The sequence below is a fragment of the Bos grunniens genome, chromosome 7 (assembly GCF_055505025.1).
Source record: "Bos grunniens cultivar Pamir isolate PY7600 chromosome 7, Bosgru_T2T1.0, whole genome shotgun sequence".
Taxonomy (NCBI): domain Eukaryota; kingdom Metazoa; phylum Chordata; class Mammalia; order Artiodactyla; family Bovidae; genus Bos; species Bos grunniens.
This window is the reverse complement of record NC_141171.1, coordinates 101,992,360-102,014,635: the sequence shown is the minus strand read 5'-3', so window position 1 is coordinate 102,014,635 and position 22,276 is coordinate 101,992,360. Positions and strand designations below refer to the sequence as shown.

General features: G+C 38.6%; 1 protein-coding gene across 12 annotated transcripts in view; it reads right to left on the bottom strand.

The window, feature by feature from the left end:
• The window catches only part of PAM (peptidylglycine alpha-amidating monooxygenase), a 179,793-nt gene that overhangs the window by 77,402 nt on the left and 80,115 nt on the right, over window positions 1-22,276 (bottom strand). For all 12 annotated transcript variants that reach the window (XM_086413283.1, XM_086413284.1, XM_086413286.1 and 9 more), the window contains exons 7-9: window positions 2,921-2,969; window positions 1,282-1,349; window positions 158-238 (exon numbers count right to left, since the gene is read on the bottom strand). In XM_086413283.1, the coding sequence (XP_086269409.1) occupies window positions 158-238; window positions 1,282-1,349; window positions 2,921-2,969 (198 nt within the window). The remainder of the gene's footprint in view (window positions 1-157; window positions 239-1,281; window positions 1,350-2,920; window positions 2,970-22,276) is intronic.

Here is a 22,276-nt window from a genome sequence, read left to right as displayed (position 1 = left end):
ACAATATGATGAAAACACATGCAGAATTTTAAGATACTGCACAAAACCTCTTCCACTGAAACAGATGAAACAGATTTCAGGTCAGATATAATCTACAGTTTACATTTACAGCATTAGCAAGCACAGTGGCATATCATTTAATATGTAAAGTTCTTACCTAAATGGTGAGTGTGAACTCTGTAGGCAAAGACATGCATTGGATACTTTTTATAATGGCATGAAATATCAGAATTCACCACTGTTAGAAATGAAAACACAGAAAAAAGTCATTATTCAACTGGAAAATAACATTATTCTTAACTAAAAGTATGTACAGAGTATCCACAAGCAGTTAAGCATGGGGTTTTTGAGTATACACAAACTCATGTACTCAGAGGTATTAAGCACTAATTATGGGCCAGCTTCTTACTAAAATGAGTTAAGAATCCCTTATATTCTGTTTCACTCATAAAATGACTAGAGTCAAATCAACATACATTGTCAGTGAAAACCCAGGCTTAATTTGATACCTTCATCATGAAATTTGTGCAGCTGAAAAAGCTTAAATATTGGTTTTTTTTTTTAGAACAGAAGGATTTTTGAAAAATTTATTGCAAATACCTAAGATAATGAGACTGACAGTTCCTGTTGAGAAGGAAACATTTCATATACTTTTCTTTCCTTATAGACTAACACATAGTTGAGTTTTCAATAAATGCCTTTTTAAAATTAGACAGTGAAAAGTAACAAGATCATACTTACTGACTTTAACAGATCCCCAGTAAGAACAAATGAATAATATGACACTCCCACCAAAGGATAAGATATTTACAGCAATAAATAATATTATACTCATTCTAATAGTTCTTTTTTTTTTGGAAATTTAGGAGAAATCAGATATTATACCCATTTTACAAATCTATGTTCAGACTGGATTTGCTAGCTTTTGATTCTTAATCTGATATCCTCTATAAGTTTATGCCACTGTATGATAAGAATTTTTTTTGGCATCTGAAGAATGGATGATTTATTTGTAAAATATTCAAGAATCATATTTAAATTTATATCACTCACTATCTCCCTATGGACCTCAATTCTTGGCATAAAACTGGAATATAATAAACTGCTGGCTTGGAATAACACAAAAACCTATTTTAACTCTGAGGATAATAAAGAACTGGTTTATTTTTCAGGGACTCAAAAATATTGGTCATTTCAAGTGTTTATAAAAGATGTTCTGTTAATCCATCCTTAAAGATTAGGTAATGAGGTAATGGTAAATTCTAAAAGATCATTACTCACCTTTCCCTCCTGGTGGTATAACAGTGTCAACAGACATCATAAGGTACATGCCAGCAATTAAAGGCTGTCTGCACAAAATAATAACATTCATTTCAACTATTGGAAAACGTCAAAACAATTGCCTTGGAAAAATAAGGTATACTTCCATGCATTGACCTATAAAATACGATTCATGTGGAAATTAAACTAATATATGGGGAATGAGGTAGAATATATATATTTTTCCTGAGAATAACTTATTTTCTTGGGCAAATAGCTGAATACACATTTTTGTGGCATGGTGAATGTTTCTACATGTGCATGTGTGCTAAGTCAGTTCAGTCGTGTCTGACTCTTTGTGACCCCATGGACTGTAGCCTGCCAGGCTCCTCTGTCCATGAGATTCTCCAGGCAAGAATATTGGAGTGGGCTGCCATACTCTCCTCCAGAGGATCTTCCTGACCCAGGGGTAGAACTGGCATCTCATAAGTCTCCTACATTGGCCAGGAGAGTTCTTTACCATTAGTGCCCTCTGGGAAGCCCAATCTCTAAATGGCTCCTGTAGTGGTTAATATGTCAAGTGGTTATATGTCAAGTCAGCTAGGCTGTAGTGCCAAGATATTTGGTCAAGCATTAGCCCAGACGTTGTTATAAAGGTATTTGTGAAGATGTAATTAATATTTAAACCACTGACTTTGGGTAAAGCAGATTATGGTCCAAAATGTGGATTAGTGTCTTAAGAGAAGAGACTGAGGTCCTCGGAAGAGGAAGGAATTATGCCTTTGGACCCAAGATTGCAACATCAGTTCCTGCCAGGATTTCCTACCTTCCATCCTGCCTTGAATATTTTAGACTTGCCAGATCTCACAACTGTGTGGGCCAATCCCTTAAGGTACATTTCAGTTTCTCTTTCTCTTTCATTCTCTCTCTCATACATTCTATTGGTTCACTTTCTCTGGAGGACCCTGAACGATACAGCTCCCAATGACCCACAGCTCTGACATCCTTGCCCTCGTTCAATCGTCTTCCCTTGATGCAGGCTGGACCAAGTAACCTGACCCAGTAATTTGTTATCTCTAACAAATAGAATACAGCAACAATAATTTTTCTTTTGCACATTGGATTCAGAGTAGGAAGACCTGTGGTCACCACTTTCTTGACCTATTCGACACACATTCGTAACTTCTGAGATGAGGATACAGAAGTGCTCTGGCTTCCACCTTGGACACCCTCTTGCATTCTCCCTTGCTGACGGTGATGGGCAGACAGCAGCAGCCATGTTGGGAGCTGCCCTGTTTACAGCCCACATGAGGAGGAAACGAGGCGTCCTCCAGCCCATGGCCAGCAAGGAACCGAATCCTGTCAACAGTCGCGTGAGAGAGCCTGCAAGCGAATCTGCCCCGGTCGAGTCTCCAGATGGCTGAGACCCTGGCCGAGATTCTCACCATGGCCTTTGTGTCAGACAACCAGCACCCAGCTAAGCTGTGCCCAAATTCCTTAGCCACAGGCAACCCGGACAATAAATGCTTGCTGTTTTAAGCCACTACATTTAGAATAATTTGTTATACAGCAGTAGATAACTAGCATAGTGCATTTCCCACTTTTAAGCTCTTGAAGATCTTAAAAGCTGTCACTCAGCTAGGATAACCGAGGTACTTACGGCAGGCGTGTGAGGTGTAAGGAAACACCAGAGCAGTCCTTGTGATTATCTGAAAATACACACAAAAAATACACATCTTAAATATGAATAATGAATTTCAAACTAAAAATGTTAATTAATAACTCAATACTAAATTTAAAAACCCTATATATTTCACTTGTATGGTGTTTTACAGTTTACAGAGTACTTTCATACTCATAAAATCCATTTAATTCCAATGTATCACAGAGCAACAAGAGAACTATCATTTCAAGTAGTCTGTAGCTTTTTCTTGACTCATCAAACTGACTGGTTATCTGCTTCCTAGCAGACACACTAAAATTCTAGTCATAAGCTCACAAAAGAAAACTATGCCCACTCTCTATAAACTATCTGTATTGTTGAAACATCCAGAAAAGCTCATGAACTGAATTGGTTTTGTTCTACTGGGATCCAAAGAGTTAGCTTTTCTACTTTTCAAAAACTGAATTAGTCCATAATTTGGGCTTTCAAGGTATTACCATTTTTTAGTCTGTAATGTCTCAAATTTATGTATAGGAATCACCCTACTTGGTTTCTAAGCCTCACTCAATCCTGCCTTCTAAATAGGAACCTGATGTTCATTCTTTTTATACCCTAACTTCAGTGGAAAGTGAGTATCTCTGTACCTTTGCCAAGGACATTTCAGAGACCTCTTACACATCCTCTCTCTTCTTTCTTCCTTTGTCTTTCTCAGGTAGAAGGAAGACAGAAATGTAAATCACCCATCCAAATTCTTATCTCTTTTGAACTTGCTGATCTTTAACCACAGACACCATGAATAGTAACTCAGACTTACTCATTCCTTCCATTCCTGTATACGTTAAATTCTTTCTAAGAATTTTGTTCTAAGGAATTATAAAACCTTATATCTCAACTTTGAGTTGATTTTAATATAACTATTGAGTGTGTACAAGAATGATAGATTTATATTAGAAATTAGGAAGTGAAGTATACTAATAACAGCATATAGTTTTTTTAGGAAAAAATTTTCCTTTCATCTGTAATTCTCATAAGAAAAGCCAAGGTAACCTCACATAAAAATGTACAATAACAGGTAACTTAACTAGTAACATAGACATGTTGATTTACCATAGATAAAGTTTAGACAAAGTATAAAAAGTCATATTTAATACTTCAGTAGTAAAACACAAAGGAAATTTCATTGTATAGTATTAAGCTTGATCTTCACAAAAATAGTACAGAAATAAATGCAATGATGAACATTTTATATTTAATTTTACATTTAACATTACATTAGTGTCAATTTACAAAGAGACTTTGTCCACTCTCCTAAATCAATTTCAGTGAGATCCTATTTTCATAATAATTTCATTGAATTCTTTTTTAAAAAATTTCAACTGAATTTTAAATAGATGAGAAAACAGTAATAAACAAAAGAATGAATACAACAGGTTTATCTTAATTTTTGCCTATGCTTTAGAAATAGAAAGGAGATTTGAATATTATTGTTTAATTTATTAAAATTGTTTATTGTTGAGAACAAGTTTCCCTAAGTGCACTGATTAAGACTTAGTAGATACACCTACTCTGTACTACTTTCAAAATGGTTAGCCATTGGATTCACCCAGAATTACCTAAGTATCTCCACTGATCAAAAGAGAATAGTGGAAAGTGTATCATTCATTTATACCAAATGAATTCTACACTCCAGAGACTCACCTAAATAGCTGAATTGTTTTCAGAAAACATTTATCCTGTGTATAAAAAACTATCTAAGTATAAAAAACTATCTATTGTCTAAGGGTATTTCGAGAAATGGTAATCATCTGTTCATTCAGTGAATATTCACTGAGCTTTGCTATATTCTTCACAATTGGGATACAGTGAAAAGCAGCAGGTCCAGATCTCCTGCTCTCATGGTGTTTCCGCTCTTGTGGGAGTGGAGACACAGGGAAATGGGGTAGGAGGGACAAGGAGAAACAAAATACCAAGCACATAAACATGATAAAATCACGCCGTGAACTCAACAGGATCATATGACCCTGGGTAGCTGTTTTACCTACTGAGGTCCAGGCAGGATACCGTGGCCAAGAGGCAGGAGACTGCCTAGGCCATGCAGAGTATCTTAAGATTCTGGGTTTCATTTTCCGTCTCCCAAGAAGCCGCTGGAAGATTTTAAGCAATGGAGGACAGGATCATAGAACGTGTCCACTTAGCACATTATCTGGCACTTACAGATGACTCATTAATTACTGAATGGTCAGGTTTTGTAATTTTTTATTTTAATTAATAATACCAGGTGAGAATTTCTCCCACTCCCCTAATGTCCAACCAAGCAAAAGGTTCTAAGTGCAATGAGAACTGTCTTCTTGGTTTTATATTATACTCTTGCTTTCAAAGAATCAAGTTAATCACATTTTGATGTTCAACTTGGCTAATATTCTTTACCACGACTTCAAAAAAACTCCGTGAGAAAAATAAATAAGTTAATTAACACATTACGGCAACTATTAAATAATTTATCATTAAAGCTGAAATATGTCACCAAATTAAATGTAGTAGGAATGTTATTAACAGTAACATGCCAGCTATTGCCAGTAACTGATCATCCTCTTAGATAAAGTTCTTGATTATAATTGTCTAAACAGTAGATTTTTACTCAAAAGCATGAAAGTAAGTCAAAAATAACTTTTAATTTGAAGACATTTTCTAAGCACACATCAAAATTTTCACCAAATTAAAAGATAGCAAATTAAATAATTTCTATATAATTGCTATTTGCTTCCCTACAGAGATTTAAAAGTGATCAATCAATGTCATATTCTGTAAGACCGTCAAGGATATCACACAAAGTAACTACACACAAATAACTAATCAGCTAAAAATTCAAGTAGTAATATGAGAAGCTCAACACATTCTGGAGAAAAACATACTGAACTTCTGACTTAGGTATTACAATGACTTAAGGGAAAATTGAATCTCGAGACTCTTAAGTTTTGTTTTACAGAATGTACATCTTGTATAGAGCTTCCTAGGTAGCTCAGTGGTAAAGAATCCACCTGCCAATGCAGGAGACGTGGGTTTGATCTCTGGGTTGTGAAGATCCCCTAGAGCAGGAAATGGCAACCCACTCCAGTATTCTTGCCTGGGAAATCCCATGGACAGAGGAGCCTGGCAGGCTACAGTTCATTGGGTCAGAAAAGAGTTGGACACAACTCAGGGACTAAACAACAACAAAATCTTATATGGTTAGAAGGCTAGTGAATATACAAAGTGAAAATCTTACCTGTTTAACAAAAAGCTTCAGAAATCAAAATATACAGAAGGAAAACTGGTGAAGAAACACACTTAAAAAAATCACACTAAATAGAGTTCCTTAGTCATGGATGAAAGAATTTGTTTCCATCAAATTTACCTTGTGAATTTGAACCACTGAGTCAGCAAAAAATGAGGCATTCTAAAAAAACTGCTGTGTGCATGTGTGCCTATGTGTATGAGTGTTTAGATATTATGCTTTATGCTTTAGATAGAAACATCACACTTTAGATATATATATCAGTATTTATCCATGGAGTAACAATCACAAGACCAGCTGAGTAACTTGAGGAAATTCTTTAACTTAGTAATGGATAAATATTTTAATGGTGATATTTTAGTTGAGCAACATGCTAAGAGTTATCACAAAGTAAAGAAAATACTTATAAAGCATATTCATATACATTTTTTATATTGGCTATGAAAATATATTCATTATTTCAAAATCAAATTTTCTTATTGTAAATCACTATGATTTCTTCCAGTTTGACTTTCTACAGTTTGACCTAAGGAACCCATGTGTTTGCATATACATACATTGAGAAGTTTCAGCAAGAGTAAACTGAACTCCCTCAAACAAGGAAGGTTGTCTGGAGGTCTGGAGGGCTCCAGGATCCATAGCTATTCCTATGGCAAGTGGCAGCTTTGGAGAGAAGCATATTTCAGCCTAGCGTTTGGTGTGGAGATTATGACCTTTTAACTCCAACACGATCCCAGCCACACTTATGCAATATTATTTCCATAACCTCCACACTGATCTTACTTCTGAACTCAGAAACTTCCACTGGTTTTGCATATTTTACTGATGATTTCCAGTGGGCTCTGACTTTGCTTGCCCTTCTATTGTAACACGGCACTTCAGCCACAAGTTAGGAAGCCTCATAAGAATTAATTCATTTCAATTCACTAGGCTATAAATGAAGTCTGTCTCTTAAAACGGATGACGCTTTAAAGGTTTATTATCATAAAGAAACACATCAGTGCTTCTGCTAATATTTTACCACGCACGATGAAAAAAATGCAGTCAGGACTGAGATAGTTAAGAAAGGTACAGAAAATGAACTTGAGTATTGAAATCATATGCTGGTTGAAAAAGCTAGTCGAGAAATGTAATTCTGTGACTAGGATGAAAGTAAACAGAAGCGAGGCGAGGAATAGATGGAAAAATTGAAGCATGCCAGAAGACCAGAGAAACGGAACACCACAGCTTAAGTAAAGATTGAACAGTGATGGGTGAAATAACTGAAATGGCCTGAAATCACAGGATTGAATGTCTGAATGAAAGGTAGAACAGGAAGTGAGGACTATTCTCTTGACTTACATTTCAACATAAATGTTGCACATTTCCAATGTACAATATGTAAGGTTTGTTGGGTGGAAAGTTTAGAATTAATCTTTACAGTTCATTCACACACAGATGTTTGACTATAGCACCTTACAAAATCATCACCAGTTTCCACTAGGTCCTCTCTGAGTTCCTTTGTTTAAAAGGGGTAGGATCTAAAAAGTTATGTATTTAATATCTGGTAGACTAGTACTCGTGATCAATACTGACACCACTAAGAAACTTCAGACTATAAATGAGACACCTACGTAAAGAATGTGCACTCTATTTGGATCACAGAAAACAGCCAATAAATATAAGTTACTATGACGATCATTCTTTTTTATTGGTAGATTCTAAAAAATTTCAGAACATGGATATTTTACTTTTAAGAAATATATTTTCAAAGCTATTGGTCAGGAATTTCTTTAACTGAAGAAACTGAAGCACATCACATTTTTCCAACTTAACAGGAATGAACAAAGCGGGGGGGGGGATGGGAATCAAATAAGCAAAGAGAATTAGAATTGGAATGGTATGCTAAAGACATTGCACAAAATAGGTATTTTGAAAATAGAAACAGAGATGCTGATTCAGAAAGGTACAAACTAGGGAGACACAGAACAGAGTCATCAGTGATACCGTGGAATGTCAGTGAGACAAAAACATCATGGTCTGGCTAAAATGAGATTCTTGTGTTGGGACTACAGGACCTTGAAGAAGTTGACAATGCACTATTTCAAAGTCCTTCCACGACTTTTAGTAATATAGATCCCCTTGACCAGACTCAAGATAACCTGTTTCTTTCTAAGTTCTGGACTAGAGGAAGTTAGTTCAGCAGGATTAAGGCAATTTTTATACTGATTTTGAAATTGTTCTTTTCATTTACATTTATTCACTTGTCCTGTATAGCCATTATCATGTAAAAATGTTGACAGCTCTTCTTTCCAGGTATCTTTACTTATTTCAGTCTTTTTCAAAAACAAATTGTTCTTTTACTGTACTGGGCTGTGGGTGCATGCTCTCTCCAAGGTACACTGGTGAACACCTGACTTTCAGCTATTAATGTTTTGTATTTACAGAAGATTGAACGCAAGATATCCCTGTTAAAGGGATCTTTCATGACTGCTGTTCTCTTTCATTAAGAAATACTTTTAGCTTGATTGATTTAAAGAAACAGTGATTAAACTTCATTCACTAAATAAGGACTAGATGACATTGGGAGGTATATTTCATTTTATGTCATTACAGTCCATTATAATGTCATATGTAGATACTGGAACTTTTTGTAATGGTGAAGATATTAACAGTGAAAATGTTAGAGTCATTTTTAAAAAGAAAATCAAGTAAAATCAAGTCTACTAATGTCTTAGAAGCACATCAAGCCATAGAAGTACTGGTGGTCCATTGGTTAAGACTTCTAAAGAATCATCTGATAATGAAAGAAACAAGTATTTCCAGGCTTTGGATGAAAACTGAAAATAACATTTAGTCAGAATCTAATCTTGAGTCAGATGAAAACTGGATGATTGCTCCACAAGGGTTTCAGCTTCTCTTTTTGGGAAATTGTTCTCTGCTTAGGCAGAGATGTATAACCACAGCAAGGTATTTTATCAAATATATAGACTCATTGAATTTCAGAAGAGGAAGGCACCCTGGAGATGATGGAGTTCAACTCTTACACTTTATAGACAGGGGAAAAGTAGCAACTGAGATTCAATCTTGACCAAAGTAATTCAGCTAACTGGTGATACATCTGGGTATCAACACTAATCGATACTAATTCTCAAAAGTCAGTATTTAGTAAACATTATTTACTTAAAAAAAAAAAAAAGTATTCCATTTCTTAGAGACTTCCAAGGAATTTTATCTAGGAAACGTCCTGAAACTAAGATACAAGAATTAAGCAAGGATGGATACATAACCAGTGGTACTTAAGGATACCCACTTAGGTAGGAAGTTCATTTCTCTTAATGGGAGGTGGATGCATGGGATATGAGGTTATCCATTCCACACTATTTAGCTTGCTTTTCTAATAATAGCTTTTAGCTCCTACTTGGATTCATAGCTAAGTAGTAAGGATGTGGAATAATGCATGATAATAACCTATTACATCTTAGGTCCTTAAAAGTCTGCTGCCTTCTCCTAATCTTTCCCTCAAGAGATACATTTCATGAGCTCATCTTCTCCTGGATGCTTCCTGCTTCAATAAAAAAAAAAATAGGTTAATCATTGATCCTAAGGGAACCAATGTGTTGTTACAACATCCCACTAATTGGAAAAGTCCTTCAGAAAGACAGTCATAGCATGGATTTCAACTCACTGCACTCTCCTCAGAAGGTAAAGGATAAAGCACACCCATTATCTACTATCCCCACCACAGTTTTAGATGATGGATCCTTTCCTCATGGAAGTACTAAAAAGCATGCCTGGAACCACAGTCAAGTCTTATGAAAAACAAAGAACTAAGATCTTTAATATCAAAAACATATTTTAGGAAATGTGTGAGCAAACAGTAAATTGTCTCATACCCTTCCACCCTCTCAGAGTGTTCTGAACAGAATTTAACGATCTCTTTCTGTTTTTCTGCCTGTGTTGAATTAACAGAAAAAGAATGATTTAGGGGTATAAGACACACCAATAATTTTTCAATAATGTATGTTCACAGATTTCTTAATAACAATTTGAATGCTGGCTTGATCTTTACCTTATGGTTCTTTGTTCTGAATTAACACCGTTAAATGAATGGGACAGATGATGTTTTGTTTTGCTGAGATTAAATCATGGCTCCCAAAGGTGGCGAGGAATAGATTACTTGGGGATTCATTTCAACAGTCAGGGAACATTTCATATACTCAAAATTACTTGGAGAATCCCTTAGGAGAGTGGAGAGTGAGGTCTCCTAGTAGATGCAACACAGCCAGCTTCCTTGGCACTGGAGTAGACTGCTGTCATTTCTGTCGGTTGAGCCATATTTTATTTTTTTAAAGTTATTTCCATACAGTTGGACTGTGCTGTTATATAAAAAGGGTTATTTCTGTGCATCTGAAAGCCTGCTGCAGCAGAGATGACACAAGAATCAGAGGCAAAGAGGAAGCCACGGCGGGCACAGCAGACCGGGGTCCTATGTTCATTCTGAGCCCAGGCACGTTGAATGGAACCCTGGTTTTAATGAAGATAAGACACAACTCCTTTATTGTTTTTGGTACTCCCGGACTATAAACGCAGGTCCTGCAGTCACTTAACAGTACTCGGTAAAATGATGATTCTCCAAACTAACCCAAACAGGCATATATCAAAGTTTTTTTGTTAAGAGTTTCTGCAAAATAAGATCTCAGTCACAAGATTTCTCCTAGAGAATTCACTGAGGGCATATTTTCATCATCTTAGGACTCTCCAGTTACAGATACATTGATATAAAATTGTCTCCACTCAAAAAGCACTAACATCTTAAGCTGTCACGGCAAACGTGTATCTGGTGGGCAAATACAGCCGAAATGGGGGCACTGTTAATACATGACAGAAACTGCACAGAGGTGTTCCTGGAGGCTGCAAAAAGCTGGCTTAGAGACAAGCTTCGGTGCTAAATAAACCAGCACTACAAAAAAAAAAAAAAATCTTCAAAAAGGAATTCCTTTTGAAGCTGTCACTGCAGTGAGTCAGCCTCCTTTGATTTTGTATTCACTGCCGTGGGACTAGAAATTACTAGCTTCCATTTGTCCTGTGGCAAGGAAGAGAAAATGCATTTATCCATCCTGCAAGAAGATGACTTTCACGAATGATGGCTTGTGCTGTTCCCAAAAGAGATCAAATGGAAGGCAGGCAGGCTCATCAGCAAGCTTTTATAATCGCTGTGTGTGCAGAGGATGTTACGGCAGGACAAATGTCGGGGCACGTTCCTCTTTCCATCTCTTATGAATGCAGAGGAAAGACTCCACGGTGAAGCTTAGGGTTCACACTGGTTCTTCTCTCAGAATGATGAGCCTGCTCTAGAATCATACTTCTAAGAGAGTAAAATTAAAAGACGAAACCCCCCAATCCTAAGTAAATACAGAATTTTAAAAAACATAGCATGGAGTTTTTAAAATGATTGATTGTTTTTTGAACTTTTTGTTGAACTATAATATACAGAATAGGGCACAAATCATAAGGTATAGCCTGAGAATTTTAAGAAAACTAACACATTCCATTCAGATCAAGAAGCAAAAAGCTCTCTACTTGTGGCCCCTTCCCAAGGCATTAAGTTTTAAATCTTTACTTGGTGTACACAGCATAATTAAACATGCACTTGTCTTTCCAAAGATGCTGTCTTTTAGCACTTTAGCCTGTCCACTAGCTTCATGGGCTTTGGTTGGCAGTTTTTAAATATGATACCTGGTTGTGTGTGTTCAGTCGCTCAGTCGTGTGAGACTCTTTGCGACCCCATGGACTGTAGCCCCCCAGGTTCTTCTGTCCATGCGATTTTCAGGCAAGAATACTGGAGTGGGTTGCCATTTCCTCCTCCAGGGGATCTTCCTGACCCCAGGGATCGAACCCGCGACTCTTGCATCTCCTGAATTGGCAGGCAGGTCTCCTTTATCACTGTGCTACCTGGGAAGCCGTATACCTGGTTGCTGCTGCTGCTAAGTTGCTTCAGTCGTGTCCAACTCTGTGCGACCCAATAGACGGCAGCCCACTAGGCTCCCCCGTCCCTGGGATTCTCCAGGCAAGAACACTGGAGTGGCTTGCCATTTCCTTCTCCAGTGCATGAAAGTGAAAAGTGAAAGTGAAGTCGCTCAGTCGTGTCTGACTCCTAGCGACCCCATGGACTGCAGCCCACCAGGCTCCTCCATCCATGAGGTTTTCCAGGCAAGAGTACCGGAGTGGGGTGCCATTGCCTTCTCCAATGCATGAAAGTGAAAAGTGAAAGTGAAGTCGCTCAGTCGTGTCCGACTCCTAGCGACCCCATGGACTGCTGCCTACGAGGCTCCTCTGTCCATGGGATTTTCCAGGCAAGAGTACTGGAGTGGGGTGCCATTGCCTTCTCCAATACCTGGTTACTAATAGTTATTTTATTATTTCCCCTTTCTCTCAGTGAAAAGTCCTATCAAACTCTTTTTACTTCATATGCATATGTCAGTTTTTAATATATATTCATCTTTAGAGTGGAAATCTTAAATTTTTTTTTTTTTTTGCAATCTCTCAATTATCTGTTCTTCCCACTGAGGGCAGAATGTAACTGCACAAGTCTAGGAACCACAGAAAGGAAGAATAAGTTATGGAATGAAAAGGAACTTTAAGAGTTTTAATCAAAGAAACTTAATTTGAGATATAAAGCTAAAATCACATGTCTCATATAAAGTGCTCCATTATGCATTTTTGAATTGTCTTGAGGGTATGTTTTTATATACATAAAAGGCTTATCTTTCACCTTCTATGGAATTCTCAATTACTTTCTGCAATAATGTGTTCTCCCTTCTTTATTTAACCGAAACCTCTAAGTGCTCATAAATGATAAACAAAGAGAGGGTAACCTAGCAGCAACACCATCCTGTTTTCTTTCGCAAACAGGAAGCTGATGTGGCCCAAATGCTGTAATTTAGTTGGAATATACGTTTTTTGAACTTCAACCTAAAATCAGTGGCTGTATTTGCAACACAATTATCTTCCTCAACTTAAAATACTACATTGTGCATTGTATTTTGGTTTTTCAATTAAAAAACCCAAATTTACATATAATTATGCATGCATTTAGTCTGGGGTATTAATTAGGAAATATACGTTGAATATTATAGCTTATATGTTTGATTCAGTGTTAATTTTTAATCATTCAATATCTTCAAGTTGTACTGTGGCATGGGGGTTATTAAAATAATTTTATAAAGCTTTTGTGAGTTAAGAACTAGTAGGGCAAACACTGAAACCCTTCAGTGACCCAAATTATCAGTCCAAATTTCCTGAGCCCGTGAGCAAATCTTCACACTGTAAGATAAAGGTTTTGTTTGGAAGGATCTGCAGTTACTACTTAGATTTTATGCTCGTTTCTGCCATTATAGGTGATGTGTTACACTTCGGTTGGAAAAAGAAGAGTAAGTAATATTTGCAAAGAAATGGAGCTAGAAAAGTGTGGGGGAGGGTGACATCCCTACAGGAAGACAGACTCTGGAAAATTTCCAAAGAGGGACAGAAGAAGAATTCATTTAGAATGAGAAGAAATAAGGAGCAGGATGAAGGGTTTCCAAATTGGATGAAGAGGAGAGGAATGTTTCAGTTGGCAGAAAGAGGGAGGTGAGAAGGGTCTCTTCCAGGCCTACGGAAGGTTGGACTTTTATTTTTCTAACAGGATTATTTTGTAAATGTCATTAAAGCAATATTTGAATAGCTTTCGTTAAATGTCTTTTTGGTAATGTACTTATTTAGGGTATCTCTTGCATTTTATAAGCAAGACCGTCAACCACCATAAGAAAGGAATTAATAGAAAGCAGGAAATGGAATGGACAGATGCTAGCACTTCTGTCTCACAACTGCCATCTCTTACCAGAATTCCTTAACACAGTAAACAAACATGAACGTGCCGAGGCGATGAGGGGACCAGTAAGGGAGGCCGTGGACACCAGCCTGAGCATTCATGGAGTGCGCGGAAAAATGCCTCGAGTCTCCTAATTCCGGTGTGAGCCCACAGGCAAGTAACTTTATTTCTCCTCTTAATTTATTTTGGTTAAAAATGAAAGGTTATCTGGTATTAATTTAAATGAAATTAATTAGTGACTATGTACCCCTGACCTGCTTCAAAAAGGTGTTAATAATTATGGGTGATTAAAACAGCACGAGCTGCAAAGTGGTACGTGAAGGCAAAGTATAGGCCTGTCTTGGAAACAACTAGAAAATAAAGGCAAAATATGAAAGCTTAAATAGTATTAGGGAAATTTTTTTTCCTAAAAGACATCACTTAAGCTAAATATTACATCGTTCAATGTTACATTGCTTTAAAAAACACATTTTAAGGAATAAAGAACACTCTGAATACATTCTTTAAAAAGCAATAATACTGCAGGGCTTTCTGCATCTTCTCATAACCAAATGAATGAAAACGCAAGTCTTGAAACTTAATGACCATATTTAGGTATTAAAATAAACAGGTGTTCCACAGAATGAATGAGATGAATAAGGACCATTAGTCTTCCAAACTGAAGATGAATAACAAAATTGAAATTCAGGAAGCTAGAGAATCAGGGAGCTTACATTTATGTGATGAGACTAACAAAAGCCAAAAAAAAATACTGCAGGAAAAAAGACTTCATCTGGATCATTTGAGAGGTATCGAACAGTCCTAAAATCATTCCTGTGATTCACAACAAGCTGCTTGAGTATAATGAAGGTTTCAGAAGAACATGAAGAACATCCTATTATAATTCTTCTGAAATCAGAGGGATTATCAAGCAACCTGGTGTAGAATTATCCCTCCATAAGGGAAGTGGATTCCTTCATATATCAGAATGAGAAAGAATACATGAGATGAGGTGAACACTCCAGCCTCTACTCATATTTATTCTATTGGGCAAGGATGATTTGTGTGGAATTTCTAATTTGTAGTTTGTTAAAGTTCATGTCCTCTTTGTTCCTAGTGGTTCAAAGGACTTGAAGAAGGACTGACTCCATTATTTGTTTTATATAGTCAGGACATGAACTTTGACAAACTACAAATTAGAAATTCAACACAAATTAAATTCTTCTAGTTTTTAATACCACTGGACTAGTAGCTATACCACCTCAGGCAAGTCACTTAACCTTTCTGAGTATTGATTTCCATTTCTGTAAACTGGAGGGGCTGAGCTAGATGGAGACGTCTCTTCCAGTCACACTTCTACCATCCTAAAGGCTAAGTCTGTGGTGTTAAAAGCAAATGTTTTAAAAATGAATTAGTACATGAGACATAAGATCTATGGTTTTTACCCTTAATGGAAGAAAGTGAAAGTCATGGTTTCCTTTTCCACAATGCCTTTCAGCCGTGTTCCAATCTCATCCCTTTTGAAAATGCCTAAGAGGCTACGGAATTTCATGCAGGTTGAACAGTACCTTCCTGCCAATCATTTATCTCTCACAGTTGGTCTCATGGTCTCTGCCATTCTCTTACTTTCTAGTCTCTGTCACCCCATATATTCCACTTAAAAATTTAAAAAAATGTAAAAAATGGAAGGATATAATTTATTTTTGTTCACTTTTTGAAAACATTTATCTTGATTAAGTGTCAAGAAGGAACATTTGCATCCCTATATAGGAAGGGATGTCTCCAAGAAAGTCATACATGCACTCAAAGTGCCTTCTCTATATTACTAGAATAGAATCTTAAAATCCAAACACCAAATTTTGTGAAAATGTTAAGAATAAACATAAACTCTCTTTCAAATTTCTAAGTGAAATAAAAAAGTAATAGAAAAACCAGACGGTAATTAAATGCATTTCCTTCTTTCAGAGCTCCCCTTTTCTTAAGAGAATTGAGATTTAATTATACTTATTGTGATAAATGCAAATTATTCTGCTCATGGCCCAAGCCTCAGGAGATTTCCCTGACATACCTGGAGTACAGGGGGGGAAAAAAAACACAAAACCTAGAAGAAAATTTAATCCTCTAGGAAAATCTGAGACTCGGTTGTCAAACTGTAGTTTGCATAAAAGTCAACTGGGGAGCTCATTAAAATTTCAGAATGCTGAGCTCAGGGGTGTGCTGATAACACACAGGCTGTCTGAAAAAAATATACATGTGTGGGTAAATACACATTTATTATAATTTTTATTAACATAAAAGATGTGTAGGACACAACTTATAAAAATAATAAAATAAATAATACTATTTATCATAAATTCCATATAACCAGATGAATTTCACAGAATTATTTCCTTAATTTTTGCTGAACTTTTCTTAGCTCGCCTATGGTTATAAATGATGAGTGAGTCCTTCAGATAAGAATGTTTGTTGATATTCTGCTTTATTGAAATAACAAAGAGATAGGCTCAAACCACTTGCTAATCAGCAAAGTGAGCAAAATCTTTGCAGTGTTGGATAGTAGTTTTTGAATTGAAAAAATATTTTGTAAAGTATTTTGGCTATTCACAATAATCTGCACTACTAACATAGTTTTCATTATTTTCTTAAATCTAAACAACAAAATAATTTATGAAGCACTGATTTGTAGCGCTTGTCAATTTCAATGGTGTAAAATTTCCCACCATGACTGATTTCAAGCTATCAATGGGACATTGCTGAACACTGGGCTGGGAAAAGATGAGCCATTCGTGCACCATTCTATAGTATTTCCACCGTACAGATCAATAGACATAATACCAACCAGAGTGAAGATAATAGTAAAATGTAGTAAGATAATTAGAGGATGATGATCTTTGAGTACTTATTGCCTTTGTTTTTCATCACAGCTATACTTAACAATGGACTTCCTTGGTGGCTCAGCTGGTAAAGACTCCACCTACAATGCAGGAGACCTGGATTCGATCCCTGGGTTAGGAGGTCACCTGGAGAAGGGAAGGGTAACCCACTCCAGAATTCTTGCCTGGAGAATCCCACGAACAGAGGAGCCTGTTGTGTCCAAGAGCCTGACACGGCTGAGCAGCTAAGCACACATGCGCACTTGACAATGAGCTCACGAAACAGCTGAAAATTAACTACTGGCTCTTTCTGGTCAATATGAGACAGTTTCAGGACACAACTGCCAGTCCTCGACTTCTTGTGCATTTGATTCAGTAGGTCTGGTTGAAACTAGGAATTTTCATTTTAAAAAGCACCCCGAGGAGATTCTGGCACAAGTAGTTGACAGATAAGATTCTGAGAAATTCTGACACAGACTACTATGTACTTTAAGAGGTAATTCTATTAAGAACATTTCGCTAATTCTAATTGTTTTAATGGAACATTAAAAAGAGTTCCTTGATTTAAGTAAACACTGGGTAAAATGTTTCAACTATGAAAACGTCTAGTGCCAGGTTAGCCCCTTGGACTGCAAGGAAATCAAACCGGTCCATCCTAAGGGAAATCAGTCCTGAATATTCATTGGAAGGACTGATGCTGAAGCTGATGCTCCAATACTTTGGCCACCTGATGCGAAGAACTGACACACTGGAAAAGACCCTGATTCTGGGAAAGACTGAAGGCAGGAGGAGAAGGGGACGACAGAGGGTGAGATGGTTGGATGGCATCACTGACTTGATGGATGTGAGTTTGAGCAAGCTCTGGGAGTTGGTGATGGACAGGGAAGCCGGGTATGCTGCAGTCCATGGAGTTGCAAAGAGTCGGACACAACTGAGTGAACTGAACTGAGTGCAGGTAAGGATATTCACCATGGACTGCTCATTCACTATGGACTGTAAATTGGAAAAATCCTTCTGTTGGGTAATTTGGTGGAATCTCTTAAGGTTTCAATACTCTATAACCCTAAAATCCCATTTTTAGAAATTTACCCTGCAGTAGCAATCATGTTTTTCCAGTGGTCATGTATGGATGTGAGAGTTGGACTGTAAAGAAAGCTGAGGGCCAAAGAATTGATGATTTTGAACTGTGGTGTTGGAGAAGACTCTTGAGAGTCCCTTGGACTGCAAGGAGATCCAACCAGTCCATTCTGAAGGAGATCAGCCCTGGGATTTCTTTGGAAGGAATGATGCTAAAGCTGAAACTCCAGTACTTTGGCCACCTCATGCGAAGAGTTGACTCATTGGAAAAGACTCTGATGCTGGGAGGGATTGGGGGCAGGAGGAGAAGGGGATGACAGAGGATGAGATGGCTGGATGGCATCACTGACTCGATGGACTTGAGTCTGAGTGAACTCCGGGAGTTGGTGATGGACAGGGAGGCCTGGTGTGCTGTGATTCATGGGGTCGCAAAGAGTCGGACACGACTGAGCGACTGATCTGATCTGATCTGATAAATAATGAAAGAACCTTACATGTGCTGCCGTAGAAATATGCCCAGGATACATTGTTAAATTAAAAACAACAGCAAATGCAGATCTTTGGAGAGTGTGATCTGAATTTTGTCCAAAAAAAGAAAAACAGTGCAGATATACATATCTGGGGTTTCTGTGTGTATACAGAAATGTAAAAGGGACAAGCATATGGAAAACCGGCAGATATAAATGGCAGTTACCTGGGGGGAGGGCTGGGGGTAGAAAGGGAGATGGGATTGAAGAAGGTATTGTAGATTTTTTTTTTTCATCTATACACCTTCTCTTCAATAGTTTTACTGAGATATAATGTACATACCTTACAATTGACCCCTTTAAGTCTATAATTCAATGGCTTTTTAGTATATAGATATGTGCAAATGTCACTTCATATTATATATATTTTTAAATAGGTATTGTGAGTGAGTTTTTACTTTTCTTTTTAATGGTCTTCTGTATTTTTCAAAAAATGAAAAATAAAGTTTGGGAGAGATTATTTTAATGACAAAATAAATATTCAGATATATCCAGAGTCCTTCAATTCTTGTTAGTCTTTTAACTAATTGAGGCTTCTTGTTCCCCTGGAAAGTAAGTAAAGTCGCTCAGTTGTGTCCAACTCTTTGTGACCCCATGGACTGTACCTGCCAGGCTCTCTGTCCATGGGATCTTCCAGGCGAGAGTACTGGAGTGGGTTGCCATTTCCTTCTCCAGGGGATCTTCCTGACCCAGGGATCGAACCAAGGTCTCTTGCATTGTAGGCAGACGCTTTACCATCTGAGCCACCAGGGAAATACCCCTTTTTCCCCTACTGGAACTTTTTGCAATTCCGAGGCCTGAAAAGCTCTGGAAGCCTAAAGTTCTTCTGGCTAATGTTTGGTAGCAAAATCTGATCAGAACGAATGTGATGCTACTTATTACATCTGTCTTTAACCCTCACAGTGTGACCACGTGAACACTGTGCTAAAGGAATCTTAGCATATTTGACTAGGGACAGGGTCTCAGACACCCAAAGGTGACATAATGTAATATATGATTTCCGCATTTGAATATCTTTCAAAAGGGTTTAATGTTCTTAATTCCAAATGGCATGTTTCCCAAAGCATGTGAATGAAAGTTTGGGCCCCTACCTCAAAGAATATTAGAGAAATAGAAAATGGGAGGTGGGAAGGAAGAAAGGAGACTTGCTGAATGGCATGGGAATCCCAGGGTTGAGAGAGAAAAGGGAAACTGAAGTCAAGAGCACCCTTCCCGGAACCACGGGTGCTGCCGTTCCTGGAGTTGAACTTGGAAACATGTGCGCCCTGGGGAAAAAGACCATGTTGAGAACTAACCTCCTGTATGCCATAAGGGATCAGGACTGCTGGAACGTGTGCATATCAGGGTCCTATTTAGAGAAAGCCAGGCTGAATGCTAGAAAGGGGTCTTCTCCGTCTCCTTCAGTATAGAGACAACGGTTTTCAGGCTTCTCCCTGGGGAGGGGAAGCTTTAATCACCCTCTTCCCATTCAGAATTTCAAGGGAGATTCTTACACGTGGAAAGTCACCCGGAACTCTTGAAAATACATGGGTTTAAATACCCTCAGCCACAGTATCCCTCACTCTGCAGGGGAGAGAGTAAAAGCAGGCGTGGTGTGTCTCGCTGGAAAGCACACAAGAGGAAGCTGCTTCAACAGATTGAGAGAGAAGACAGTGCAGGAAGCCCGGGGAGCGGCCTTCCACCAGAGTCCCAGCAGCTCCACAACCAGGAAACAGGAGTCGAGAGCATCTCAGTGCTTCCACTGAAGCCAGAGTAGCCTGCTTTCTACTCAGTTCAGTTCAGTCACTCAGTCGTGTCCAACTCTTTGTGACCCCATGGACTGCAGCACGCCAGGCCTCCCTGCTGCTGCTGCTAAGTCGCTTCAGTCGTGTCCGACTCTGTGCGACCCCATAGACGGCAGCCCACCAGGCTCCACCGTCCCTGGGATTCTCCAGGCAAGAACACTGGAGTGGGCTGCCATTTCCTTCTCCAATGCATGAAACTGAAAAGTGAAAGTGAAGTCACTCAGTCATGTCCAATGCCTAGCGACCCCATGCACCACAAGCCCACCAGGCTCCTCCGTCCATGGGATTTTCCAGGCAAGAGTACTGGAGTTGGGTGCCATTGCCAGGCCTCCCTGTCCATCACCAATTCCAAGAGTTTACTCAAACCCATGTCCATTGAGTTGGTGACGCCATCCAACCATCTCATCCTCTGTCGTCCCCTTCTCCTCCTGCCTTCAATCTTTCCCAGCATCAGGGTCTTTTCCAATGAGTCAGTTCTTCGCATCAGGTGGCCAAAGTTTTGGAGTTTCAGCTTCAGCATCAGTCCTTCCAATGAACATTCAGGACTGATTTCCTTTAGGATGGACTGGTGGGATCTCCTTGCAGTTCAAGCCTCTCAAGAGACTTCTCCAATACCATGGTTCAAAAGCGTTCTACTGCAATGACATAATTTGAAGTGCAGCTGCCCTGCCACCGATCTATGCTCTGCCTTGTTCAAAAATGCATTAGCAAGGGATTTTTCCTGGGCTCACAATTTCAAAGCTTTTTCCAACAGCTTGCTGGCAGTAGTTTTGTAAGAGGCAGATAAGCGGCAGGAGTCACTGTGGAATCAGAATTCCTCCAGAGTCCTGTTTTCCCTTCTCCCTGCCACTGTCCCCTTTACCTCATGCGCACTCTGCTACTGCCTCAGCTGTGGTGAAAAGGAAGCCCCTGTTTGTGCACATATGTGAGTACGGAGTGTGCACTTCATGAACGCATGATCCATGTCTACTAACACCTGTGTCTAGTAACACCCACTTGTCTGGAACTAAGCTATGCAGAAAAGTGCAAGTGTTGGTCGTGCAGTTGTATCCAACTCTTTTCGACCCTAGGGACTGTACCGTGCCAGGCTCCTCTGTCCATGGAATTCTTTATCAAGAATACTGGAGTGGGTAACCATTCCCTTCTCCAGGGGATCTTCCCAACCCAGGGATCGAATCTGGGTCTCCCGCACTGCAGGTGGATTCTTTACCACCTGACTCACCAGGGAAGCCACACGGCAACGGATCACAGCCAGGATGCAACAACACAAGAGGGCAAGAAGAAATCAAATCTGAAGGCTACCAAGTCCAGGCACCGGTGTTCCCATGATTTTATTCAAAGAACGCCCTCTAAGGGTTTCAACTCAGAGTCTGTTTACTCTAAATTGACAATTATATAAAACTTGGCTGCCGATATTCCACATTGTCAATTTAGAACGCAAGAGAAGGATGCCCAGAGGAGATCAATCTGGGAACACGGAATCTTTTTCTGAACGAAGTGTGGTCTTGTTTGCTTCTCACCCCCCTCTCTTACTGCACTGACTGTATGGGCTCCGGGGATCACAGTTACTGTTTTATTTTCATTTGCCCCCACTGGATGAGGGCAGACTTTCGTTCTCATTCATCTTCACCTCCATGCGCTGCTCTGTCTGAATTAAAACGAGTTGAAGCGGTAGCTTGACAGCTGAGGAAACTACATCAAATAGAAATAGACAGAAGAAGGCAAGAAGCCCAGTAACATGAAAAATCTGTATCTACTACTAAAATGTGGGAGGAAATTATTGTACAGTAGTTGATATCCAGAATGACAGCCCCAAATTATGATACCCACCAAAAGGATAAGAATAAACTAACATTTATTGCCAGTCTGCTCTGTGTTGGGCAGAGCATCAGGTACATAATATCTGCCACCTGTTTCACTTTCGTGAGACCCATAATATATTTGGGAAAGATTTCTGTCCAAAATATTTCAAGGTTATGGTACTTAC